General features: G+C 32.4%; 8 protein-coding genes across 8 annotated transcripts; 4 read left to right on the top strand and 4 right to left on the bottom strand. All coding sequences in view use genetic code 12, as the record gives it.

Moving 5' to 3' along the window:
- Nucleotides 1-3,553: 3,553 nt before the first annotated feature.
- On the top strand, nucleotides 3,554-5,374 carry CD36_01980 (serine/threonine-protein kinase, putative; the record flags this gene model as incomplete). Its single annotated transcript, XM_002416826.1, has 1 exon — nucleotides 3,554-5,374. The coding sequence occupies one exon, from the start codon at nucleotides 3,554-3,556 to the stop codon at nucleotides 5,372-5,374; it is 1,821 nt and encodes a 606-aa protein (XP_002416871.1).
- A 7,008-nt stretch (nucleotides 5,375-12,382) lies between these two features.
- CD36_01970 (high-affinity glucose transporter, putative) lies at nucleotides 12,383-14,020 on the top strand (the record flags this gene model as incomplete). The annotated part of the gene is made up of 1 exon (XM_002416825.1): nucleotides 12,383-14,020. One exon carries the CDS (start codon nucleotides 12,383-12,385, stop codon nucleotides 14,018-14,020), a length of 1,638 nt encoding a protein of 545 aa, XP_002416870.1.
- A 555-nt stretch (nucleotides 14,021-14,575) lies between these two features.
- CD36_01960 (conserved hypothetical protein) lies at nucleotides 14,576-16,186 on the bottom strand (the record flags this gene model as incomplete). The annotated part of the gene is made up of 1 exon (XM_002416824.1): nucleotides 14,576-16,186. The coding sequence occupies one exon, from the start codon at nucleotides 16,184-16,186 to the stop codon at nucleotides 14,576-14,578; it is 1,611 nt and encodes a 536-aa protein (XP_002416869.1).
- A 253-nt stretch (nucleotides 16,187-16,439) lies between these two features.
- On the top strand, nucleotides 16,440-17,930 carry CD36_01950 (conserved hypothetical protein; the record flags this gene model as incomplete). The annotated part of the gene is made up of 1 exon (XM_002416823.1): nucleotides 16,440-17,930. One exon carries the CDS (start codon nucleotides 16,440-16,442, stop codon nucleotides 17,928-17,930), a length of 1,491 nt encoding a protein of 496 aa, XP_002416868.1.
- A 1-nt stretch (nucleotide 17,931) lies between these two features.
- CD36_01940 (conserved hypothetical protein) lies at nucleotides 17,932-19,068 on the bottom strand (the record flags this gene model as incomplete). The annotated part of the gene is made up of 1 exon (XM_002416822.1): nucleotides 17,932-19,068. One exon carries the CDS (start codon nucleotides 19,066-19,068, stop codon nucleotides 17,932-17,934), a length of 1,137 nt encoding a protein of 378 aa, XP_002416867.1.
- Nucleotides 19,069-19,636: 568 nt separating this feature from the next.
- Nucleotides 19,637-20,626, bottom strand: CD36_01930 (30 kda heat shock protein; the record flags this gene model as incomplete). The annotated part of the gene is made up of 1 exon (XM_002416821.1): nucleotides 19,637-20,626. One exon carries the CDS (start codon nucleotides 20,624-20,626, stop codon nucleotides 19,637-19,639), a length of 990 nt encoding a protein of 329 aa, XP_002416866.1.
- A 1,241-nt stretch (nucleotides 20,627-21,867) lies between these two features.
- CD36_01920 (conserved hypothetical protein) lies at nucleotides 21,868-22,499 on the bottom strand (the record flags this gene model as incomplete). Its single annotated transcript, XM_002416820.1, has 2 exons — nucleotides 21,868-22,106; nucleotides 22,472-22,499. The coding sequence occupies 2 exons, from the start codon at nucleotides 22,497-22,499 to the stop codon at nucleotides 21,868-21,870; spliced, it is 267 nt and encodes an 88-aa protein (XP_002416865.1).
- Nucleotides 22,500-24,603: 2,104 nt separating this feature from the next.
- CD36_01910 (constitutive low-affinity phosphate transporter, putative) lies at nucleotides 24,604-27,192 on the top strand (the record flags this gene model as incomplete). The annotated part of the gene is made up of 1 exon (XM_002416819.1): nucleotides 24,604-27,192. One exon carries the CDS (start codon nucleotides 24,604-24,606, stop codon nucleotides 27,190-27,192), a length of 2,589 nt encoding a protein of 862 aa, XP_002416864.1.
- Between the last annotated feature and the right edge of the window lie 409 nt (nucleotides 27,193-27,601).

Genomic DNA, 27,601 nt, shown 5'->3' with positions numbered 1-27,601 from the left:
ACAACCACTTAACCGACGATCGACTTATTGATGGTATTATTGTTGTTGCCTGTTTTAAGTAAATCTGTTGATCAATCATTAGTATTTAGGTAATTCAACATCAACAATTTAAGTTGAAACACTTTTTTTTTTAAGGGACCGCGGAAAGGAGGGGAGTGGAATAGTGCTGGTAAGTTGAACTGTATGGCAAACACAATTGTGGCTTCACTTGATAGTTGAGTGATTAATAGACTACATCTAAGGGAATTAACATTAGCATCAACATATGGAGTCGTTTTCTGTTTCTCTCTTGTCACTTCAGACCCATTGTACTTATATTTGCAGTTATTGTCTTTTTATTAGTAAAGAAAGCTGTAGGAACCGGAGATGCAATAATGGCATGGTTTGAAGTAGACGTCTACCTTGGTAGCTTCGTTTTTAAGCTTGCTAGTGTGTCAAAGTGACATGCAATTCTTGTTGAAGCTTGTCATATTTGACTTGGACATTTCTGGTGGTAATCTACAGGTTGTGGTTTTTTCCCTTTAACCGGAGTATTTTTATTCGTATATGTGAGATATATTAAAGAAAGACTAGCAGTAAAGCAAGATGGGAAAGTGAAACAGGCTCTGCTTCTAGATTCCAGTTGGCTAATATAGGGCGAAGAGGTTTGCAGAAGAATATAGGAAGTCCGATTTGAAAAAAAAAAAAAAAAAGAATTCACCAATGGCGGCAAAAAGTTGCGATGATCAAATTCCACCGCCAGCCCATCACATAACCAATGCATTTATTTTTCTTTCCCTTTCATTCCGTAAAAATCCGTATAGGTTTTCACCAGGGCTTTGGCAAAGATAACAAAAGAGTAGCACGTCAACTACAACTGTTAATCGTTTTTTTTTTGGCAATATATCAGTTACCATACACATATGTGGTGGTTTGAAATAGCAAATTGATAGATAGATAGATACACCTTTGAGAATAAACAATAGATCCCTCCATTACCTAGATCTAAATTTGAGTCAAGAATTTTCTTCTGTAACAATTATCAACTCCAAAAGTAGAAATGCTAAAATCGGAACAATAGGAATTCTTTTTTATGGTTTGATTTTTATTTTTCATACGAGGAAAGAAATGTACCTTATTCAAATCTGCAATTATGTAACATTGAACTATAGACTGTCATAGACAACAATAACCACTTGACAACACCATCATCATTCGATTGCACAAACTGAGAGTGTGACTCAACTATTGAAAATGCATTCGTGACAGCCAAGATATATATCTGTTCGGAAAAATCAGGATTACTGGTGTCGATTTCGCATAACAACCGTGTACATTATCGATAAAGGCCTGCTACTATCACTACCGCTTTTCTACTACGAAACAGGTCACTATCTCAAGTAACTGTAGGTAGAGTTAACTAAAGCAAACTAAGCTGCTTAAAAGTGCGGCTTTGCATCAAAACGGGAAGCTTTAGATCAGTTTCAGTTACATGTCAAATATGGAACACACACACAAATAATTTGCATGTGAAAAAAAACTCACAAATCTTTGAGATCAACTCTCGATGAGCTAAAAATTACAATCACATGCAAATATTAAAAATTAAAGAGACGGAAAAATTTTGCAAGACGTGACGTGTCTCAATATTGTCACTAGTTTATATGTTATAGTTGCAAACATTAGACCTTGGGGGGGGCTTCGTTTGTGATGGCAAAAATCGAGAGATTATGGATTGTCAAGAGGTGAAATTGTTCTACTTTCAAGGGGCTAATCAACAGTCCTTGACTAAAGCAAAAATATGAAACTTCCTTTTTTTACCGGTCATTCATTAACCTTGTTATTGCAATTCTTATTATTGTTGTGGTTATGGTCGTTGTTGATAATGCTTACTTATGTCGTCGTTCCTCGAAAATATATATTCACTGCAACAAAAAAAAAAAAAAATGAGCTGATAAAAAAAACATCACACCATACTCGCGTACATCTTTTCCGAGTTTTGCTCGTTCTTTTTTTTTTTTTGGCCAGTTTTTTTTCTGGTTGGTGTGTTGCGCCAAGCAAGTCGTATGGAAGAAGTCTTTTGTGGTACTAGTGGGGCCGGGAGAGTATGTCCCTTGCAACGACCATCGGGACCACACGGATGCACTCCACACGACAGAGGTTACAAAAAGCAAAACCAAACACCGCCACTAATTTTCGCACACACCACGATAACCTAACATCATCTGACTGGAATTTTCTTTATTCTTACTCTTTCTTTTAACACAATTTGCATAAACTATACATAACGGATACTAAAATATGTACATTTCTTACTTATCCTCTTTCGTAGTAATCTATCATCGTCGTTGCCGTAGATAATGTAAAACTACCCAAAAAAAAATAGTCCAGTTTTCCTTTTCCGTAGTTTTATTTAGAGGGAATAAGTTCGATTGCTCTCATTTGGTAGTTCTTGTTGGGTTATCTCCGATACGAACTGTGTTCTTCTTGCTTCGAACTAAAACTCCTTATCATATCATTTCTTCCTCCCCCCCCCTCGAGAGACAGAACACTCATGAACAGATTAGAATGCGTTCCATTGTTGTGTAGATTCAACTTTATGGTATGATTACAGTAGATGGTGTCTTTTTGCGCTGGTTTTCATGTGATAAATTAAGATATATCGTATCGACTAGTGGAACTACTACTGGCACCTAGTGTTTTTTTTTTTTTCTCGTTGGACTTTCCTTCGGTGTCGCGTTTTCAATTCCAGTCCAACACCACTCCGCTCAAGCGCGGGCATGTTGCCCCGCGATTTTTCCCACCACCGAGATATCACAACAATTCTACCTTTTCTCCGCCCAAGATGTACGCCCCCGCCATATCGTGTAACGTTCACAATCTTTACTACCACTACTTTCCTTTTTATTCTATTTGTTGGGAGGTTTCTATTATTTTTTTTTTCATTAAGCACATGAAAAAAAAGGATCAAAATAACAGGGATAAAAGTAGTATTCTGTTACTTTATTATATTGCTGTCAAATCTGTTTATAGGTTATAAACAGTAGTTGGTTGAATGATAGTATCAGATGTTTGAAACGAATGGAATGATGAGGTTCTATGTAAAAAAAAAAAAAAAAGAAAAAAGAAAAAAAAACTTTGAACGTCACACAAAATTGAAATAAAACATCCGAAATTAGATAATTACACAAAAACCTTATTAAGTATGAGAATTTGTTTGGGTTTCTTAAGTCCTCTCCTAACATTAAATTCTCATTTTGTTTTTTTCTTTCTCTACTTTGCTTTGTTGTTGTTGTTGTTGTTCCTTTCCCTAAGATTTCCGAATTTATTTCCTCACACCATAATTTTATTATTTTCTAAGCTGATACAGCCCGATCGTTAACTCCTACTTTTCTATAATACACCTTATTAAAGAAATGATTTATAAATAGTTTCTAGATTAACACAAGTATATAACTATCAATTAATTTCTCTTTAAATTTTTTTTTTTTTATTTTCTTATTTTGATTTGTTCTGCCCCCCTCCTTCTTTTTTAAAAGTTTACAATCATATTTACCTATAATAACTATCTACAATGACACTCGATATATTGCCAATATTTGATACGCACACTAAACGTCACTATATAAGTAGTGGAGCTACCAATACTTCAAATAATACCACAACATTTACTTCAGCAACCATCTATCAACCACCACAAACTACCACAAACACTAATAAACCAAATGTAAATTGTTTATTAGATGGATATATGTTAAACCATGAACTTCGGTTCATTAGAAAAATTGGTGCTGGTACTTATGGCTTGATTTATCTTGTGGAAAATATTTACACTAAACAACAATTTGCTGCTAAAATGGTTCTTGAACAACCATTGCTCAAACAAAAGCAACAACAGCAACAGCAACAACAACAACAACAACAAGGTCATAGAGCACATAAAGGAGAATCCAGTATGAATAAACAAATAATACTGCAAGAATTTTATCAATATTTTTTGAACAATAGTATGCCACAACCACAAAACTTGGACTTAAATTATATTCGAGATAGTGGTCATGATTGTCCATTTTTAACAGAGATTTCATTACATTTAAAAGTCCATCAACATCCAAACATAGCGACAATTCATCAAGTATTAAACATTGAAAACTTTGCCATAATAATATTGATGGATCATTTTGAACAAGGAGACTTATTTGCTAATATCATTGATAGACAAATATTCACCGATAACAGACATAGAAAAGTACCAAGAACAGATTTTGAAACCCAATTATTAATGAAGAATGCCATATTGCAATTAATAGAAGCCATTGAATATTGTCATGAAAATAATATTTATCATTGTGATTTAAAACCAGAAAATATAATGGTTAGATATAATCCATATTATGTTCGTCCAACCATTAATAACAACAAAGACAATAATGATGATGATGATAATATTTGCTATGCCAACAGTATTATTGATTATAATGAATTGCATCTAGTGTTGATTGATTTTGGATTAGCCATGGATTCTGCCACCATTTGTTGTAATTCATGTCGTGGATCATCATTTTATATGGCTCCAGAAAGAACCACTAATTATAACACTCATCGTTTAATCAATCAATTAATTGATATGAATCAATTTGAATCAATTGAAATGAATGGAACAACAATCACAAAATCAAATTGTAAATATTTACCTACATTGCCAGGAGATATTTGGTCATTAGGTGTATTGTTTATTAATATCACTTGTTCAAGAAACCCATGGCCCATTGCATCATTTGATAATAATGAAAATAATGAAGTGTTTAAGAATTATATGTTGAATAATAATAAAGCAGTCTTGAGTAAAATATTACCCATTTCATCACAGTTCAATCGATTATTAGATAGGATTTTCAAATTGAATCCTAATGATAGAATAGATTTACCTACTTTATATAAAGAAATTATTCGTTGTGATTTCTTTAAAGATGATCATTATTATTATTCTCAACATCAACATCAACATCATCACAGTCATATCAATAATGCCTATAATCATTATCACAAACAACAGAATCAAGCTAGACCTACTGCAAACCAACAGTTATATACTCCACCAGAAACCACCACTTATAATTCATACGCTAGTGATATGGAAGAAGATGAAATTAGTGATGATGAGTTTTATTCCGATGAGGATGATGAAGATATTGAAGAATACGAAGAAGAAGAGGAAGAGTATGTGGGTAATAGCGAACAACAACAACAACAACAAGTAACGACTGTGAATAGTAATTTTGGTCAAGTTAAAGGTACATGTTATTATGATACCAAAACAAGAACGACGACATACATAAAGCCACCAGCTGCATATACTTTAGAAACACCTAGCCAAAGTGTTGAATACTGTTAGTGTACACACCTAAGTAATTAATGACATAACGTTAATAATAATCATAATAATAATAATAATAACGATTAATAATACAGGGAATGTTAAAATATAATGGGATTTGAATTAGCAATTTTTTTTTCTTTTTTTTTTTTTTTTTCTTTATAGAGTTAATAATAATTAATATAATAACTAAATTTGTATCTATAATAAGATAATTGTTGGCATGTAGTTGAGCTACTTAGATGATGATGAGAGTGTGTTAGAATGATGGTGGTAAGTGGCGGTTTAGAGTAAGTTGCAAAAATTGAAAATTCCAGTAACAAAATAATGGTCGTTCCCCAAATGATAATTCAATTTCAAAGTCCTCTTTGATATTGAAAACTGTGACGAAAAGCAACCACCCAAAACAAAAAAAAATTATCAGAGGACAATTAAATATATATTTTTTTTTTTGGCTTTTTTTTCTTGATTAGATTGCTAATAATAATTCCAGGAATGAATTATTATCATTGTTGTTGTTGTTGTTGTTGTTAATGGTTGATTCGTTGTTGTTGCTATTATTATTTGGTGGGTTGTAACTATAATTCTCGCTTAGGGTTTACTATTGTAGATTATGTTAGATGGAGTGAGTGAAAAAACTTGAAAATGAGTCTCAATTTCTTGCCAAGATAAATTCTCAAGACAACTTAATAAAACGTTTTTACTCCTCTTAAAAGGTCCAAGTGGCAGTGACGATGATGAGGACGGAGGCGGGAATAATATTTTTGGTTTTCTACGGTTGATTACGGGATTCTTTTGAGATCAGGCTTTTATTTTTTTCTTCGTCGTTCCTATAACCTATAAGCATCGTGGAAGAAGGCAGAGTAAGTTCTAATGACTCATTTCCTCCCTTTTTAAACCAATAAATAAAGATAAAGAAATGTAAGGCGGAACGGGAAAGGAAAGAAACACGGGGAGGTACCCACATTTAGATCATTTCAAAGAGTGTGTAGGTTACCTGAATTTCCGTCAATATTCTAACTAACTTTTTAGGTGTAAATGCATAGGCGTTGCTAGAAAAAAAAAAAAAAAAAAAACGTAGGCTAATGGCTAGGTTGTGATAAACAGGTTCCTATCCGTTAACCAATCCCCTCCCCTCTTTCTGTTTTATTCTTCCCTTAAGCTTAAACTATGGGTCCTTTCAACAGGGAATCAGAACCTACTCACTATTACTATCCTATAAAGAACTATATTTTTACTAACGGATCTTATATTAAGTCATGAACATTGTATGTTAAACCCAATTTGTAATCCATTTGTTGCAATTTTTCTCGGTCCCGAGATTTGAAACCGTGGACACGATATATGGCCTCACAGAAAACCATTAAATAACCGAAAAAAAAAAACTCTTGGTTGAACGGAGCTTTAGTATTTCGTTTCATAGCTATATTTTAAAGCTTATAGTAATTGTAAAAATAGATTGTCTTAATGGAAATTGCTTTGTACAAGGTAAGCAAATTATATATTCAAGTTCGTAATGATTGCAAAATGAAGAGAGAATTTTTTTTTTATTAACTAGCGATGCGATAAAACAGAAAAAAAAAAAAAAAAAATAACGTATCCCGAGGTCCAAATACTTCAAAACAACAAACCCCTTGTTCTGTGGCTAATCTTCTGATCATTCTTTTAAACCACAAACATCAATTATCGCATTGATTTGGTTCTTGCAAAGAAGAGAAGTTTGTAGAGTAGACTAAAGTTTTAAAAAAAAACGTTGATTGTGCAACGAAATTATTGGGAAACTAAGAAAATTGATGTTCTTCACACACAAAACACCATCACCATCGCTCAATCAAAAAGTAAAATCTACGTGAGTTGAACTAGTAAGTTTCATATTATGGGTCCTCGGCATGATTTCAGCCACATATCACCAAATCTGTTTTTTGAAAAAAAAAAAAAAAAAAAAAGTTTTTCACTTGCTTTATTTTACTCTCTTAACATCCGAAATTATCCCGTTTCTAGACTCACAACTCCATCGCCGAAACAGTTGTTGTGTTATTATTCGTATGTGCCACAGTCATAATAGTCAATATATTGTAATGGTTGTCTCCTGGGTATCAATTGTCAACCTCGGATTATCTTGAAATGAATCTTTTCAAATTTTTTTTTTTTAGTTTCAATTTCAATGTATTGTGACCTTATTTGTTGTGCAGATACGGATTAATCCAAATAGGGAAATTAATTAAAAGAATCAAGCACAAACTCAAACCCAAACCCAAACACTCGCACACACACACACAAAAAAAAAAAGAAATGTTATTCCTAAATCAAGATATCTGAAGTTTGTATTATTGTTGTTGTTGTTGTTGTTGGTCCTCGGTTGATAACCTACTTATTCCGAAACCATTGTTGAAAACTTGTGTGACGATTTAACTAAATGAAGCTAAAAGAAGAAATAGAGGCTTTTGATGTTTCGGGTTTAATAACTTTAGAAGGTTTTTTTTTTTTTTTGGTTTTGGTTTTGGTTTTGATATTATAATGTCATCGCATTTGATAGAGATGCTCGGCACCGAAATTCGCAAAATAATTATCTATGTAATTGGCCACATTTTGAATCGAGTCAATTTTTATGAAAGTTAGCAAAATAATTGGATTAAATGTTGGTACTTTTCCAGTTTCAGTATATTTTTTATCTTCTAAAATGATTTTTGATGCAGGGTGTAACAGAAACGGTTTATCTTATTTCAACTTTAATATTTTGACAAATTATCCTAAATAACTTCAATACTTGTTATTGTATTTTTTGGAAATCTGGTCCAGTGATGTTGCAATATTAAAAAAACGATCTATAGTTGACTAAACATTAAGTATTCTTTCGTTTAATGGTATTATGTAGGTTAAGAGGTAAGAGCAAGAAGATAAGCTGTTCTCAAAAATAATAAAAAGGTTGGAAACCCTCGTGTGGGTTATTCATCAAGATCATTTTTTTCCTCCTTATTTATTTGGATTTTCATTAAATAGCAACTGACAAAATAAACTCACTGATGACTATTTTATTGCCCGTGTATTGTTGCTTTGATAATTTGTTCCCCTCCATTTGTGTTATGTTGTACCCTCGCGAATAGTTGCAAAAACTCGAACATGCCGGAAAAATAATAAACTGGAGAAATTATGATTATTTGAGCTTGCAGAATCACATATGATGCAAGATCCGTTGTTGAATCTTGACAACAACAAGCTACAATATCAAACATCATTTTATGAGTTTAGGTATTCTGCTCTTAATAATTCTGGATTTGTTAACGTCCTCTGATTTTTGCTAACAAATCTTAATGAATTCATATCATACAATTGACACTGACACTCAAACAATTCAACAACAATTTTTGAGAAGGAAAATCTCTCCAAAATTTAGAAAAAAAAAAATAATAGTATAGGATTTGTGTGAAAACAAAAATTGTCATTTTTCCTCAACCTATTTGCTCTTTTTGCATCAGTGACGAAAATGTGTTAAGAGAAATAATAATTTCAACAAATACTTTAATACCCAATTCAAAACGTTTCATTCTCGTTCTTCTCCTCTTTATATTTAAAGTAAATTTTTATTTCTAGTAGTTGCTATTTTGCGGAGTGTTCGGTAACTTTACCCCCAGTTAGACCAAACAGCAAAGGAAAAATTGCTGCATCAAAGCCGTACTAGAGGACAGACATTCTGAGATATAGTACGGGAATAAAACACACACAAGGCGAACAATTCCTCTTAATTTGTAGTTCACACACACACAGAACATCATACAACAGCTATATATGTAAGAGTGACGAGGTCTATTCATAACTGCACTACAAGTCTACAAAGCAAACCAAAAAGATAATTTAAACTTTGCAAATAATCCTAACCATACAAAAGGTCATCTCCCCAAAAAAAAAAAAAAACTTTTTGGCACCTAACTAATTGTCCACATTGCATGCCAAGGTAACGGTTTTTTTTTTCAAACCATCGCCAAGAAATCATCAGTAATGGTTTAGTAATAGTAGTACCGATTACAATGAAGAATCAGGCCAGTAAAACTTTAATGGACTTATATAACTTTTATATTTCGCTAATTAATTGGTCATCGCATAATTCTTATGTCCTCCCTCCCGCCCTACTGTCATCCATCAAAAAAAAAAAAACAAAAAAAAGAGATGATAAACAAAGCACTCACACAAAAGACTTCAATTGTCTCCATAAAAACGTTTACTCGTTTACTTTTATTAATGTGTTTTCTGGAGATAATCCACATTGTGGTATGATTTTTGTATTGATAATTGAACTCAAAACAATCAAGTTATTTTTTGAAATTTTACACGTACACAATCATCCCACATAAATCTATATCAGACACTTTTTTTTTCATGTTTTTTTCTGTATATAGTAATTTCCCCACCATTTTATTGCCAATCAATACTAACGAATGCGTACATTGCATATATATTAACTTGCCGTTTTTTTGTTTGTATCTGTGAGTGAATAAATGTGTATGGTGGGGACAGCAACCAAACAAAATACAATGTGTACATTTGTTCTGCAATATGTGCACTCGTTGTTGTTATTATTAAGTCCAGACAATTTATTGTTTATTGTTTTATTTTTTGATTAGTAACACAATTTAGTTCCCAATTGTAGTCATCATTTAATATCTAACTATGAATTGTTTTGTTTAATTTTTTATTTTTTTTTATTTTGTCTTTTTTTACTATAATGTAAATTTAGTTTGTCAGAATTTGAATAAATTGTCTTCCCTCACCCCCCAATTTTTTTTTATTTTCCACAAAATGAAAATAGACAAAAAAAAAAAAAATATTATTATTATTATTATTACGAAATATAGATTTTGGTTGTTTTTTTTTTCTTGGGTCAGGAAAAATTATTTATTGGAGTTTAAATAATCCGAGAAACAAAGTGAAACTTATTCTGTTAATTCTCTATTATCCGAATGTTCAAGTTGGACCGTTTCATAGAACAAGTTGATTAATAGCATTCTTATACCAACACTGGGATGTCGATGATTAATTATTGAACATTTAGAAGTAGAAGCGGGGTCTGTTGTCCGGATAAAAAATGAATGTTAGATGGAAATATCACTGCGCGGGAATATATCTTTTTAATCCTGTAAGTTCTAAGTATTGTTTAGAGATCTAATATCTATTCGTTTAGCTTAATAATAATTTGTTTAAATCTGAACCTTCCAGGTCACTATTTTTATTAATTGGAAATACGACTACTACCCATTTAGTTAAGAATATTATTGGTTATAGGTCTGAGTCACCAAGTTAAGATTGGCTTTCATTAGCTGATGCTAATTCGACCACAGCCAACCAGATATTCCAAAACTGATGAGACCTTTCTTTGAAAGTGCTGCTTAGAGTTGAATTCAAGCTCATGGAAACTGGCAACCTTCAATGCAACGTAGTAGAGCAGGTTCTCTTAAATATACCCCCTCCCCCTTTCATTAGTTTCCTACTTTAAAACTTTTTCTAATTTGCTACAATAGTCTAGAAATTATTAGCGTGAATATCTAAAATTCACAGTAACTCTTCACTTTAGTAGCCAATTTCAAAAGCATCTAAAAACTAATTCAACCAACCCCACTTTTAATTACCGACCCTCCATATAGCCATCAATGCACATTTTGTTACTTCTGGACTCGATTATAATGCCGATAATATTCTTAGAGCCACCGGAGTTATATTCTCTTAAAATATTATCCGTATTCCGATCCTAAGAGAGAGTTGCATGCAAAAAAGTTACTTGATTTTCAAAATTACATAGAAAAACTATAATCATGCATATACAATTTCAGAATACCAACAGAGATATAAGCCTTTGATTGGCGTGGATGAAGGACAACAATTCATATCAACGAAATAATAAAAACCAAGAGGTCTATAGTTAACTTAAAAACTACAGCAGGACTAGTTCTCACTATTATTAACATACGATTTTGTTGTTCATTGCACTTTAAAAAAATAAGAATAATAAATCTCCCAATATCACCTTACTTTGTTGTTCGTTAAATCTATCCTCTTACTCGTTAATTTGTGTACATTCGTCTCTTGTCCCTTTGTCCCCTCCCCGCCCCCCACAGGAAATATGAAATCTGGAGATCTGTGGGAGGAGAAAAAAATTTTCTTGTCTGACACAAACACCAGAATGGAGAAACTTCTAATTGGCCATATGTGTCTAGACCATTTTCATTCTCTAATGTCTGCCTGACAAGAAAATAATTTATCCGTTCGCTCATTAAAAATAAAGACTTGCTTTCTTTTGTAGTTCTCTATTACTGGTTAATAAGTACCAACGTTTAATTGTTAAGCAGTTTTCCAAACTTAAATCAAAACAAATATCAATGTAATCATATCTTGAGTTGAACATTAAGAACTTCAAAAAAAAAAAAATCTGGGTTAGAAGTGGTATATTTATCTATGTATCTTACAAGTGTTACATTGCTGGCTGGTTCCAGGTCATTCTTTTATCTGTCGGTCTTTTTTTTTTTTTTTTATTTTGGTTAACTGCAAAATTTCTAATTATCCGCGACAATCCAAAACAAAATACGCACAAAATCTAAAACTAGTTTTTTTGGGGTTATTTGGGGAAAAATTTCAAATCCATTGTAATACCAACAATAATATATAATGAATACATACATATAATGCAGACACGGACTAAAAAAACCACTCCATACTATTATTTAACAAATTACTAAAACACCACAAACAAAGAGTGACAATAAAATTTTTTTTTTTTATTCTTTAGTAAGGAAAATAATAAAAGAAAATCCGGGGAGATGGAGGGGAGTAAGCCATTCTGCTGGATTTCGTGTTTATGTTGTGTTCTACGTTTGTTTTTTTTTTTTTTTTTTTTTGGTTTTTTATATTATAGAAACAATACTAAAACTAAAACTATATAAGCCTATGTAGATCCCCCTTCATTTATTCGAAATATTTTTTATTGAATTCTCCTTTTCTTGTTTCTCTATCTAATATAGTCAACTCACACTTTCAAACATGTCGTCCAAGATTGAAAGAATCTTTTCTGGACCTGCTTTAAAAATTAATGCTTACTTGGATAAGCTCCCAAAAATTTACAATGTTTTCTTCATTGCTAGTATATCCACCATTGCTGGTATGATGTTTGGTTTTGATATTTCTTCTATGTCAGCCTTCATCGGTTCTGGTCCATATATGAGATTCTTTGATTCTCCAGGATCAGATATTCAAGGGTTTATTACTTCTTCCATGGCTTTAGGATCATTTTTCGGTTCGATTGCTTCTTCATTTGTTTCTGAACCTTTCGGTAGAAGATTATCATTGTTAATCTGTGCCTTCTTCTGGATGGTCGGTGCTGCTATTCAATCCTCAGTTCAAAATCGTGCTCAATTAATCATTGGTAGAATTATTTCCGGTATTGGTGTTGGTTTTGGTTCTGCTGTTGCCCCTGTCTATGGTGCTGAATTGGCCCCAAGAAAAATTAGAGGTTTCATTGGTGGTATGTTCCAATTCTTTGTCACTTTGGGTATATTAATTATGTTCTATATCTCATTTGGTTTAGGTCACATTAATGGTGTTGCTTCTTTCAGAATTGCTTGGGGTATTCAAATTGTTCCTGGTCTTTGTTTATTCTTGGGTTGTTTCTTTATCCCAGAATCTCCTCGTTGGTTGGCTAAACAAGGTCAATGGGAAGCCGCTGAAGAAATTGTTGCCAAGATTCAAGCTCATGGTGATCGTGAAAACCCCGATGTTTTGATTGAAATTTCTGAAATCAAAGATCAATTATTGTTAGAACAATCAAGCAAGCATATTGGATATGCTACTTTGTTTACCAAAAAATATCTTTATAGAACATTTACTGCTATTTTTGCACAAATTTGGCAACAGTTGACTGGTATGAACGTTATGATGTACTATATCGTTTATATTTTCCAAATGGCAGGTTATTCCGGTAACAGTAACTTGGTTGCTTCTTCTATTCAATATGTTATAAACACTTGTGTTACTGCCCCAGCTTTATACTTCATTGATAAGATTGGTAGAAGACCATTATTAATCGGTGGTGCTACCATGATGATGGCTTTCCAATTCGGTCTTGCTGGTATCTTAGGTAAGTATTCTGTTGCTTGGCCAGATAGTGGTAACGACTCAGTCAACATCAGAATTCCACTTGATAACAAATCTGCTTCTAAAGGTGCCATTGCTTGTTGTTACTTGTTCGTCGCTTCCTTTGCCTTTACTTGGGGGGTTGGTATTTGGGTCTATTGTGCTGAAATCTGGGGTGATAACAGAGTTTCTCAACGTGGTAATGCCATTTCCACTGCTGCCAACTGGATTTTGAATTTCGCTATTGCCATGTATACCCCATCTGGTTTCAAAAATATTAGTTGGAAAACATATATCATTTATGGTGTATTCTGTTTAGCCATGGGTACCCATGTCTACTTTGGATTCCCAGAAACCAAGGGTAAAAGATTGGAAGAAATTGGTCAAATGTGGGAAGAAAATATTCCTGCTTGGAGAACAAGATCTTGGCAACCAACTATTCCTATTGCTTCAGATGCTGAATTGGCAAGAAAGATGGAAGTTGAACATCAAGAAGACAAATTGATGAATGATGATTCCAACTCAGAATCTAAAGAAAATCAAGTTTAAACAATTTTCTTTGTTTCAACAGTAATTTTAATTCTCTAATTTTAAATTTAGTATTTTAAAAATATCTTTTATGTTGTTTTCAAATATATAAATACGATAATGTTTGTTTAATTCGTGGTCACCGTGTACTTTTATGTCAAACCTATGTGACAAACTGCAAGTACATTTTCTTGGCAGACAGTGTCGCAAAAATACGAATTACCATGCTTTTTTCCACGATCACCCATATGTCCGTACAAATTAGAAACTATTTCTGAATTTTGATATATAAAAAGTGGGGCTCAAAGGTACAAGTAACTTCATAACAGAAATAATAAAAAATGTTATCAAATGCAAAGACTTCTGTGAATGGATCAATAAGATGTACATCTGTCACGAAAATTCAAGTACAACCTATCAGGTTTACACATATTGAAAGGTTGATCACAAATCATCCATTCAAATAGGCTTGACTTGGTCTGATCAAATACAAATTAACTATAGCCTATATCTCAATACTATCTTATTCAAACCTATTTTTCCCATTATATACATTTCAACAATGCTGTTCTATATTTAGTTACCTACAGCGTTTACTAAAAATTGTTCAAACTCCCTCAACTCCATATCCATGTGTCCCTTATTCGATTCACATTCTTTCAACAATTCTTGTTTCCTATTAAGCAAACTTGACCGTTTTAATTCTTCATAATCATTATATAACGATTGATATTCATTTGAAATAAAATCAATGTGATTGTTCAATTCCTTGATATGATTGTTTTTGGTGTTCATCATTTGTTTCAAATATTTATTTTCAAATTTTACTTTATTAGTTTCTTTATCCAAATATTCAATTATATTATTTATTGATTGTGGTGGATGAGATTTGGGTTCATTTAATTGTTGCATTTGGTTTAATTTGTTTGTCAAAACGTCAATTTCATTCTTCAAAGATTGAATAATTGTTTTATCTGTCAGCTGTAATTGTTGCCAATCAATAGGAACATTTGAAAGTTTTGTTTTATTTGCCTTGGCTAATGTTTTAATCTTTTTCACTTCATTGGCATAATTCAATGTTTGATGGGTTTCCTCATAATCAACAGGAGAGACACAGAATATCATACAGGTTTTTGAGTTCCCACCAAGATTTTCTTTTAATAGATATGTTAAAATTGATTCACGATAGGGAACCAATGCTGATGGATTGCTTGAAAGTAAATTTATACATCTTCCCAAAACAGCTAATGATTTGTTAATCAAAGTTCCTTCTTTGATTCTTTCGTGTTGACCGTATAATTTTGTTTTCTGTAGTCTTTCTGAACCAGCAAGATCAACCAACTTGATGTTGGAAACCATTTCTTCACTGGCATCACCAATGCTATTGGTTTCATCGGAATCACTACTAGAGCCATTATATTTTTCAAACTTGGTTTGCTTTAATGTCAAAGTGATGATTGCATGACTTCTTGAACTTTTATCATTCATTGATGTAGAAGCTGTTGAACGATTGGAATTACCTTTAGCTAACAACTTCAAAAACTGGGTATAATTCTCAATATTGTGCTCTTTAACATTCTCGACATATGGACCTGTAACAGGGTGTTCCCTAACTTTACACTTTTGGCTTATATGTGTGCTGTTCCCATTCCCATTTTTGGTGTCACCTGTAAGCAAATCCTTGACTTGCTCGTTGTATATTTCAATGTACAGAAATTTCAATTCACAATTGATTTTCTCATTGACAGAAATCTCCATTTGCTTTAAAATATCTTTTATTAACAATGGTATTATCCCTGGCAGTTCGGTTTTATCGCCCATCATTGTATAAGTTTTGCCTGATCCTGTTTGACCATAGGCCAAAAGACAAACGTTATAGCCTTCAAAGAAATGGGACAACAATTGTGGTCCCGTTTTCTCATAATATTTAAAATTATCTGTGTAATTCAGATCTGTCTTATTAAATGACCAAATACACTCATCAAATAAAAAACTCTTGGTCTTGTTGTCAGCACTGATATTGTTTTTAAATTGTTCCTTAGGGTTGGTTAATAGAACTTTATGGGGATCTGACGGGGGCATAGACACTAATGATACTGGAGTAGACCCGCCATCGGATGGTTTGGTTTTTAGTTCCCGTGGTAATAAAGGTCTAACTCTAACTGATACTTTAATATTGTTGGACATGGGTTATATAGGAGTGTTCTGACTAATGGTTGTTACGACTAACGTAATTGTGTTTAGAAAAAGGAAAAAAAAAAAAAAATGTGCATTGGTTCAAAAATGTAAACAAACAATACAAAACACACACAAAATCAATGTGTCACGTGATGTATTTTTTTTTCGATGTGTATTTTGGAAAAAAAAAAATTCCAGCTTGGATTGCAATGTCCAGTAATGAGATGAACCAAGAGTTTGAATCAATAAATTGAAGGCCATCATGTCTGATAAAGTGAAATTTCTTATACTAAATCCTTCACCAGATAATTTAAATAAAATTTTGGAAAAATCAAATACTCAGTATACCAAAAATGGACCATTTGAAGCAACTATTTTATTGGGAGATGTATTGCCTGAGGGCTATGGTTTACCAAACGTAAAACCTCTTGGGGTCACGTATTTTTCAAAGGGTGAAAATGGAATCTCTGAAGTGATAAAAGCTAAAGAAGGTTCTACGCAGAGTTCAATTGATGTGGCCACAAATTTCACATTTGTTAAACCACCATTTAGTGTTATCAGAACGACATCAGGAATCACTATTATGATAGTTTCCAAATTATATACAAACAACGATTCACAAGAAAAGACGTTAGATCTTCCTGAAGTTAAGATTGATATTTTGATAACGTATGAGTGGCCTCAGGTTATTGGCAGATTATGCAAATTGACCACAGTTGGCAATGACGAAATCACCGAGTTGGTCACAAAATTGAAACCAAGATATCATTTTGCAGTTGGAAATGAAATTGGGAAATTTTTTGAATTGGAACCATTTGCTTGGTCTACTGGAGAGATAACCAGATTTATTAGTTTAGCACAAGAGGGAGGTTCAAAAGATAAATGGTTTTATGCATTTAGTATCGGTTTGGAACAAGACACAAACACCAAAGTTATTGAAAACCCATTCACAGCTAGTACCAAACGAAGTAGGGGCGAAAATAACAATGAAGGTGAAGGAGAGGGCAAATCAACTACAAAAGAAGTTAAAAAGCCTAAAGTTGTAGCTCCAGAACAATGCTTTTTTTGCTTGAGTAACCCCAATACAGAAACACATATGATTGTTTCTATAGGTACTTGTTCATATCTAACTATTGCTAAAGGTCCATTGACAAGGTCTAATAAAAACTTGCAATTTTCTGGTCATGGAATATTAATACCAATTGAACATACACCAACAATAAAACGGGAATCATTGGTTTCAGAAGAATTGTTGAAATACCAAAACAGTCTAGTTGCTGCATTTGATGAACAAAAACCAAATTTGAAATTAGTGTTTTGGGAAATTAATCGAGACACAAACATTCATTATCATACACAATTTTTACCAGTTGAAGAAGAATCGTTGTTAAACAAGTTTTCAAAATCACTAGACATGAGAGTTAAATTGAATAATGAAAAATTTAAAAAAAATCAGAAATTAGACTTTACAAAATTTTCTGACATACAAGATCCTGAATTTGTCAAAATATTAGATACTTCCAATTATATAATGTTCACTGTATGCAAAAGCAAAACTGAAAGAGATTATTATATTGCTCCTTTATTACCTGAAAAACCTATAGACATACAATTTCCTAGACGAGTATTAGCTCATTTATTAAATCTCCCCGATAGAATTCATTGGGATAAATGTCAACAACCTAAACTAAAAGAAATGGCAGATTGTGAAAATTTCAAATCATTTTATCAAAAATTTGATTTTACACTTTAAGTTATATTTTCAATTCAGTTTGACATTTGGTACATGCACAATCAAAGAACCATTCTTTCAATTGTTGTTGTCTCAATTCAACAGGCTCATCAGTATAGTTTCCATAATTTATACACAATTCTTCCCCAACTTCGATATCTTTTGATGTTGTGAAAACCATTTCAGTATTATTTCGTGTTTTCACAATGTTTGGACTGCATGAGTGGTTAAAGAACGATGCCGAAGGATATACTCCAAATCCCAAGAATTCCTTATCCTCAGATGGATTAGTCACCTCTGACCAAATCCCAAATGCATTGGATAGATTTTTCCCAATTATAGATCGTATTGTTGTAGAATCAATAAAAGTCTGCAACTCTGGTGTGCATGTGAGTTTTATGAACTTATAAATGTTTATATATGAATATAATAAGTATGGATATCTTTTTACTTTTTCAAATTCTGAAGAATATAGTAAATCAAATAGAAGCAATTCAACCTTGTTGGCTTCACCTTTATCTAAACTAGGATAATCATAATGGGAGATATGATTGTTACAGTGAACTTTATACATGTTAAATAGCACGCCAATGACATATTTGATTTCAAGATACTCATTATCATCGATTTGGAATATTTGATTTTGTCTTTTAGATGGCTTTAGTGATTCAAGTTTTGTTTCCCATAGGGCAACATTATCCCACTCTTTGACATAATCATCTGCAAAATTTTCCGGTTCCAAAGGTTCTATTTCTGGCTTAGATAATCCTGCTAAATAGTTTTTCTCCACTGCTAATAAGTTTTCAGTCAAAACATGATTTATATCTTGGTGTATGAATGTTGATTTACATTGTTCACTGCAAAAGAATAGGGAATAAACATGCTTTCCTTCAGTTTTCGAGATTTTAAACTTCATAACTGCACCATAGTTATAAGTATAACATTGAGAACAAACTTCTTTTTTAAATGGCTTGCAAATAGTAGACCCAATAGGCGATTGACATTGGTGAATAACAGTGTGTTGTGGAATAAATTTTGTTGCAAAGCAGCCTCTGCCACCATACTTTGTCTCATCAACAATGAACCAAGGCGATATTTGGTTTAGTATGGATTTTATTGGATATTCGTCTACTAATGTACTTTCTTCACTTGCTGTCATGACGTTAAGTTGTATGTATATGTGTATATGTGGTAGTTGAGAAAATATTAATTATTATGAAAAGAAATTATTATCATCTCAATTTGACAGGATCGCATCTAACAGAGAGAAAAAATATGGAAAAGAAAAAAAAAAAAAAAATAGAATGTGCGCTCACGTTAGCCTCGGAAAAAATGCTGAAATACGAAGTCCCAACGTGGGTATCACACAAGCCTGCACACACATGGTAGCTCCTGAAAAATACCCGACACCACTATTGAGTTGAAGAACCAATTAGAAGCTATCTAATATCAACTCAAGTCATATTATTAAGAATATATTAAAAATTATAAAGTTATAAAACTATCAAACTATGAAAACAAAATTAATTAATTAATCACGAAAATATAAGTTAGAAATAAAAAAAAAAAAAGAAAGAAAATTTTTGGGTATTTTCCAAAAAAAGAAAAAACATCTCAATATCGCAAAATAGAAATAGATTTGCTTTTTTTCTTTATAGAGAGAAATTATCGAAACCCACATCTCTATCAATGTTCCAATGAACTCGGTAACCTCTTACCTTTTAACTCTAGACATGAGCTTCATTTTCGACTTCAGCGTCAACAACACCAGCTTCAGTTGAAGGAGTTTCAGCAACGATTTTTTCATTTTCTTGAATTGCTTCAGATTCAGCCTTAACATGATATTGCCAAAGTTTACTGAAGAATTCTTCATCACAACCTTTCATGGCGAAAAAGATCAAAATGGTTGGCATAAGACCGAAAGTGATCAAATCCAAAATACCGTAGAAAACAGCTTCAGAATCTGGTTGAATAACGTTACCACCTTCACTCAAACCCCAAGCAACTGGATACAAAATCCAAACAAGATAGTAGAAAATAAGGAAGAAGTTAGCAATGTTAGAATGGGATGGTGATCTGAAAGATTTATGAAGATCTCTTCCTACCCATACCATAAGCAACAATTGGAAAAAGACAGCAAAAGTAAAGTAACCAAACTTATAAGTAGAGAAGATAATGGAACCAATTAACAAACCTAACACGTAGATCTCAACAAAAATAAATTTAACTAACCAAGTTTGGAAAATCAAAAAGAATTTTTTGAAAATGTTTGGATTTTCTTCAATTCTGTCAAGAACAGTGCTAGTAACAATCTCGTAAAGAGCCAAAACAGCAGGCCAACCAACAAACCAAGCAATGAACTTGGCGTAGAAGATTTGTCTCAACCCAGTACCAGCATGATGGAATTCAACTGCTTGCCATGCATAACCCAAGTTTGATGCGTAAGTAAAATAACCCACGGAAAAAACAGCATTGGTAAATAATGGAAGTACCAACAATGAGTTTTTAAGACCTGGTCTTTTGAGAAGACCGTACAAGAAAAGAAGCAAGTGAATGATGGTTAACAAAAGAAACACCGAGAATGCAGCCCATAACCAATCACTACCGTGTGCAGTAATATGCATGTTAACCAACTTGTTGGTTGGATTGACCGAAGTGGCGGTATTACGGTTCATAAGTTCAAGGTTGTTGTGGATAAATGTAGATGCAACAGCCATTTTTGTAATTAAACTTTTCTTTCTTTGTTAAGCCTTTTGTGGTTGCAAAAAATAAAATGTAGAATATATTGCTTTTTTTTAATTTAGTGTAAGACTATATTTAAAAAGGATGATTGAAATTGTTAATTGAATTGCCAAAAAAAAAAAAAAAAAAAAGAATAACTAAATAGAATAGGAGAAATAGGGGTAGATTGCATGCATATTTATAGTAGAATTATAAATGTATGGTACGATAATTTTAAGGAATTGACGAGTTAATGACCATTAAATTAATTCATATTGTTTTTGTAGGAATAGAATATAACAATCCAATCTCAAATAAAACGGATGATATGGATGCAAAAAAAAAGAATACAACCAATTGCCCAATTGGGTAACCGCACGCACGCACGAAAGAAAAGCCAAAAAAAAAAAATAAAAATAAAAATCCCGCACACCACAAAAACTTATAATAATAATACAATTTTCTTTATCTCACCTAAAATGAGCATTTCCGTTTTTTGTACTATGACTTGTATTTATGTGTCAATTACCCCAGGATATTCTTACTATTATTGCAATTACGCTATATATTATATATTGCAACGGTTTTATTATCTAACTGATTAGATTTGTTTTTGAATTAGGGGAAAAACGATTAGTATCATTTCCTTTTACATATAGCTTCAAAGTAAGAATAACGCCAAACAAACTGAATAAATAATAATTGTTTACTGTATTTTAATTGATGATTATATTCACCCAAAACAAAGAGCTTTAATATTTGATTTGAATATCCACTGTTAAAGCAGCGAATTATTATATTTCTTCCGTCACTTTCATCCAAGTTTCTCGTCACACATATTTAACATAGAGAACGATGTTAAACTGATTTGTGGCCAGCATTTCTAGCATCAATCTGTTACAAAATGAGCTTACCCCCGGAAAATAGACTCATAGAAGAATTCAAACAATAAAATTTGTGTATACATATATATATTGTGAGTACTATCCGATATTTGCCAGAACAATGGGATACTATAATAAAAATCAAGTGATTTTTCTGTCAAGTAAAAAAGAAAAAACAAAAAAAACAAAAACTAAGAAACTACTTGCTCCCGATTACTTCATTTGGGAAGAACCAAAACCAAATACACGATAATAACAATAGTCAAATACTGTTAATTGAATCCTGTGGGTTTTATTTTTGAAATACTTTGTTTCAACAATTATCTTCTCTCCAGAAGTCTCCTCTCCTACACTCAGCCTATAGCCACTGGTTGGCCCAGCTTCATTCGGTCTATTGCGGTAGCGTCAAGACCACCAGTTGTTCCACAAATGTTACATTTCAATCTTTTCTGGTAGTAAAAGGGCAACACCGGAATGAAAAACAAAGTAACGCAATTAATTGTTCTCACAGCGAACGCACTTTGATTGTGACAATGGCCACAGTAGCAAGGGATATTTCCTATATCTGGTAATGGCTTATTAAATTCTTTGACTTATAAATTGTTGTTGTTAGTACATATTTTGATGATTTTCACGGCTAGTGGCGGGAAAGGATTTTTAAAGAAAAAATTGGAGCATATTAAGTTCGTGCGGGATGTTTCACTTCTAGTACCATGACAAAGCATTGGTTGTAAATTAAACATGCTATTCAATTTATGCCAATTGTGCTAAAATATTGATATATTATGATACACTTGTCTGTATTAATGTTATTCTTTGGTTTTCACTATTGCACTGTTCATCTTTTAATTGTATTTGTGATAAAAACCACTTAAAAGGGCGATCAATGATTAAAAACCAAAACCCACTAGCTATTGCCAAATGATAATGAAAAAAAAAAATATCAATTATACATACATCCAATAAGAAAGAAACAGAAATCCATGGTACCCTTCTAATTAATGGTTTGCCAAATTACTGGGATAATTATCGTCTATATTTTATAAGTCAAAAAAAAATCCAATTAAACCAATCAAACAATTGACTTTACTTTACTTTTAATAATTCTTGTAATAACTTCTATATCAGCAATTGCAAATGTCTATATGAAATGTAGTTGGTTAGTACTATAATGAATTGGAAAGAAAAAGTTGAAATTGAAATTTGGTCAAGTTTTTTATTTGTTTGATTGCTGCTGGATTATTCTTGAAAATAGTGCGGATAATTCATAAGAATTATTGTATACATTGGGTGGCGGTTCAAAGTTTTATTTTTTTTTTTCTTCCTTGTAAACTTCAGTTTCATAATAAGAATCGTCTAATATCTTCTCACCTTTCCTATTGGTGGTCTCTTGTTGATTCTAGCTCTTTTTGCTATTGTTGATGATATTATTCTACTTTGTTTGGCTTTTGGTATTGTTAAACGAACTATTACGTAACTCATTGAGTTGACCATTCAGAATGCACGTTTTATTTTGTCTCGTTATAACGTGGATTTTATTTATTCGTTATGGCAGTATATATTTGTCAAGGATTGTATGCAACCTTTTCAGCGAAAACAGAACCCTTGACAATTATTGTTTAGGAGATATTTTTCTACGAATTGGAAATTTGTAGAATGGAGTTTGACAGCGGTTCAATTATATTGAATTGAATTTTGGAGGAAATTAGAGGAAAAATAAGCTCAATGTTTTCAGAATTGGTAAAACATTTCTTAGATCGAGTCAAGTTTTCCCAGAATCAAACACCTTTAATAAATGAATTATTCCTATTTCTAGGACCATCTCTTCTTCTAATTGTCTTCATTGTAGACTTACTTTCTTCAAATAAGTATAAGTCCATATACATTAAACCAAACACACTAACAAAACGTCTTTAAACTTGGCGGGGGATTGATTACGTTGCTATATTAGTACGAAAATCAAACTAGCCCTGAAAATACTTTCACTCGTGTTGTATGTGAAAACTACAACTACTTAAATTTCCCTTTTTAGTATATAAATCTGTAATCAAAAGGTTAAAAATAAAGAAAATCACAACAATAGAGATCTTATTTGGAAACAATTGTCGTTATGAGTAACAGCCTCATCATCACGAAACTGTTGAAGATCTTTACAATCACAAATCATCAAAAGAAGATGTAACTAAAATATTAACAGCACATGACAACTTACTTCTTACAGTAATAATATATGGTTAAGAATTAAAATGAAACTTTTCCATTAAACTTTTCTTATTCTTCTTGTTTTTTTTTTTTCTTATTATTATTAGGTTTGGTGGAAGAAATTTCTAATACTACTAACTAAAAAAACCTTAAACAAGGTCTATGCTGACGTTGTTAGCACCAGTAGTAGTGCAAGTCACGTTGTTATTGTTGTAATGTAGTATCTGATAGAAAGTAAACTTTATTGTAATAATATTAGTTTATTATCGTACCGTTGTTGTTATTGTTATTCTTGGTCAACGTGCTCAAATCTTTTTTTGTGACAAACTGTAAGAGAACTAAACTGGACTTTCAATATCAGATTACAAACTCCATCAATTGAACTGTGTAATTAATCCAAAGTATCACATATCCTGTTGGTTAAATGAACTATATTTGATGATAATGGATTGAAGAAGAATATGTGTTTTTGTATTCTATCAGTTGCTAATAAATTATATTTGTTAAACATCAGAAGTTGAGTTTAGTTTAGTTGAGTTTCTTTTATTTCTTTTCTTTTTTCCTTTTTCTTTGCATTTGTTGCTTTTCGATTTTGTTCGCGCAACGTTGACAAATAATTTTTCTTCTTCTGCGATTACCTTTCTTCATCAAACCTTTCCGAGTCAAATTATTTTATAACAATTACTACTTTACCACACACAACTAGTGATTTGTCTTTTCTACAACAAGTCTAGCATTTTTATCATTTAAACCTTGGAGTATATATATCTATATCTGGAAACGATAATTCATATACATACAGTTCACTTTTGGCCAGGTCTATGCTCATTGATATAAAACATCAATTAAACTAGACTCAATACTATTATCCCTTATTAGGATTAACCATGAAGTTTTCCCACTCCTTGCAATTCAACGCAGTTCCGGAATGGTCCTCGAAATATATTGCTTACACAACTTTAAAGAAATTGATTTATTCTTTACAAAGAGATAATTTGAGAAGGAGTTACCAACAAGATGATGAAGAGGCAACTTTAGAAGGATCACATTTGATCGGTGCAAATTATGCGTCCACTGGCCAAACTCATGACGAATCAGCATCAGCAGTGTTTATAGCTGCACTTGATGCCGAATTAAAGAAAATCGATACATTTTATCAACAACAGGAAGGATTTATTTTCAGTAACATGAATGATTTGATGAACGATATTGATGATTTTGAAAAAGAAGTTGACGAGTCTTTGACATTACCTGGAACTAACAAGAATTTCCAAGGAGTTATTAAGCAAACTCGTAGAACTTCTGGTAGTTCACAGGATAACTATATAACAAACACAACTGATCCTGACACAGAATTCACCCAACCAGAGGATGATGATGATGACGAAGACGATGATGACGAGAATGCATTAACCAGTGCATTTCAAGAGAACAGGGGGAGAAGAAGAGGAGGATCTGTCCCAGAACTTCATGGCAATGAACATCAATTACGTCATACCCGATCTATAGATGATTATGTTACAAAATCACCAAAAATCTGGAACGATTTAAATAATGCTACTTTGTCAAACAATGTTCCAGCACAATTACTCTTGTTAAGTGAAAACAGAATTATCTTAAGAAAACGTGTCATAGGATTATACACCACATTATCCGAATTGAAATCTTTTATCGAATTGAATTACACTGGGTTTAAAAAGGCATTGAAAAAATTTGACAAATCTTTGAATACTAATATTAAAGATACTTATTTGGAAAATTTACCAAACAATTCATATATCTTTAAAAAATCAACAATGAAAAAAGTTGATGAACATTTGGATTCATTAGTCAAACTTTATGCATTAATTTGTAATCATGGTGATGATTTAGAAGCTGCCAAACAAGAATTGTCAATCCATTTGCGTGAACATGTGGTTTGGGAAAGAAATACAGTTTGGAGAGATATGATTGGATTAGAAAGAAAATCGTATGCCGCCAATTCCAAATTGATAAACCGAAGTGATGGGAATAATGACGAAAAAGAAGATGGCTCAGGGAATATGAAATTGATGCTGAAATTCAACATTTCTTTGAAAAACCCGGTTGTGATAAAATTGATATTGATTTTTGCCGTCACCGTGTTTTTATTAAATGTGTCCCCGTTTGATGATTCTGCACAAAAGAACTGTTTTGCTTTATTGATTTGTGCATCGTTACTTTGGGCAACTGAAGCTATTCCATTGTTTGTTACTTCTTTGGTGATTCCATTATTGATTGTGGTGTTAAATGTTGTTAAAAATGATGATGGCTCAATCATGGAAACTGTGGATGCATCGAAATTCATATTATCGACTATGTGGAATTCAGTTATTTTATTATTGTTGGGTGGGTTTACTTTGGCTGCTGCTTTATCCAAATATCATATTGCCAAATTGATTTCTACATGGATTTTATCTAAAGCTGGAACTAACCCAGCAATTGTATTGTTGACTATTATGGGAGTGGCCCTTTTCGCCTCAATGTGGATTTCAAATGTTGCTGCACCAGTATTGTGTTTTTCATTGATTCAACCTTTAATCAGAACTTTACCAAAAGGATCGAAATTTATCAATGCATTGATAATGGGTATTGCTCTTGCGTCAAACGTAGGTGGTATGGCCTCACCAATTGCCTCTCCACAAAATATGATTGCTATTGGTGCTATGGAACCCCAACCATCTTGGGGTGAATGGTTTGTTATTGCTCTCCCCATTTGTGTTTTGGCATTATTGTTGATTTGGGTATTTTTGTTAATTACATTCAATTGCAATTCAAGAAACACTCATTTGGTGGCAATTAGAACTATTGATGATAAATTCTCTGGAATCCAATGGTATATTATTACAGTGTCCTTTGGAACTATATTACTTTGGTGTTTAGCTTCTAGATTGACTGGAGTTTTTGGGGAAATGGGTATAATTGCCTTGATACCTGTGATTTTGTTTTTCGGTTCCGGATTATTGACTACAGAGGATTTTAACAATTATCCATGGAATATTGTTATATTAGCCATGGGAGGTACTGCTTTGGGTAAAGCTGTTGCTTCGTCAGGATTATTGAATACAATTGCCATCACCATCCAACGTCAAGTTGAAGGCTTTTCATTATTTGGAGTTATTCTAACCATTGGAATTTTTGTATTAACTATTGCTACTTTTATCAGTCATACTGTGTCAGCATTAATTCTTATACCATTGGTTAGTGAGCTTGGTCACAATATGCCTGATCCTCATCCAAGAATGTTGATTTTATCCACAGCATTATTGTGTAGTGCAGCTATGGGATTACCAACATCTGGATTCCCCAACGTTACTGCTATATGTATGACTGACGAATTTGGGAAGCCATACTTGACAGTAGGAACATTTATTAAAATTGGGGTTCCTGCCTCAGTGATAGCCTATGCCATTATTGTAACTGTGGGTCATGCAACTATGAAGATTATCAACTTTTGATAGAAATATAGTCGAATAAATAGGAAAAACAAAAAAAAAAAAAGAAAGAAAGAGTTGTTTAGATAGGGAGGAGATGGTATAGAGGGAGTTTGTAAATCAAGAAAACAACTAAATTAGATAGTATAAGTCAAGTTTCAAAGATGAACAGAAAATACACGTTCCAACTTATAGCACAAAATAGAAATATTGGGCCCGAAGTTTAATGACAATATATTCAGTTGGAGAATGAATATTTCCAATACTTGATTATGGGCGACTGAATGTAACACACCCTTATAAGTTAAGTATCGTAGAATGGATCAAGTCCGTTGGAACGAGTTAGACCAAAAAAATGTATTTAAATGACATAAATTAGCGTATGACGTAATACATAATTCTATTTGCCAATCACGAAAAACGGTAATGAAAA

The sequence above is a fragment of the Candida dubliniensis genome, chromosome 1 (assembly GCF_000026945.1).
Source record: "Candida dubliniensis CD36 chromosome 1, complete sequence".
Classification (NCBI taxonomy): Eukaryota; Fungi; Ascomycota; class Pichiomycetes; order Serinales; family Debaryomycetaceae; genus Candida; species Candida dubliniensis.
This window is presented reverse-complemented; position numbering and strand designations above follow the sequence as displayed.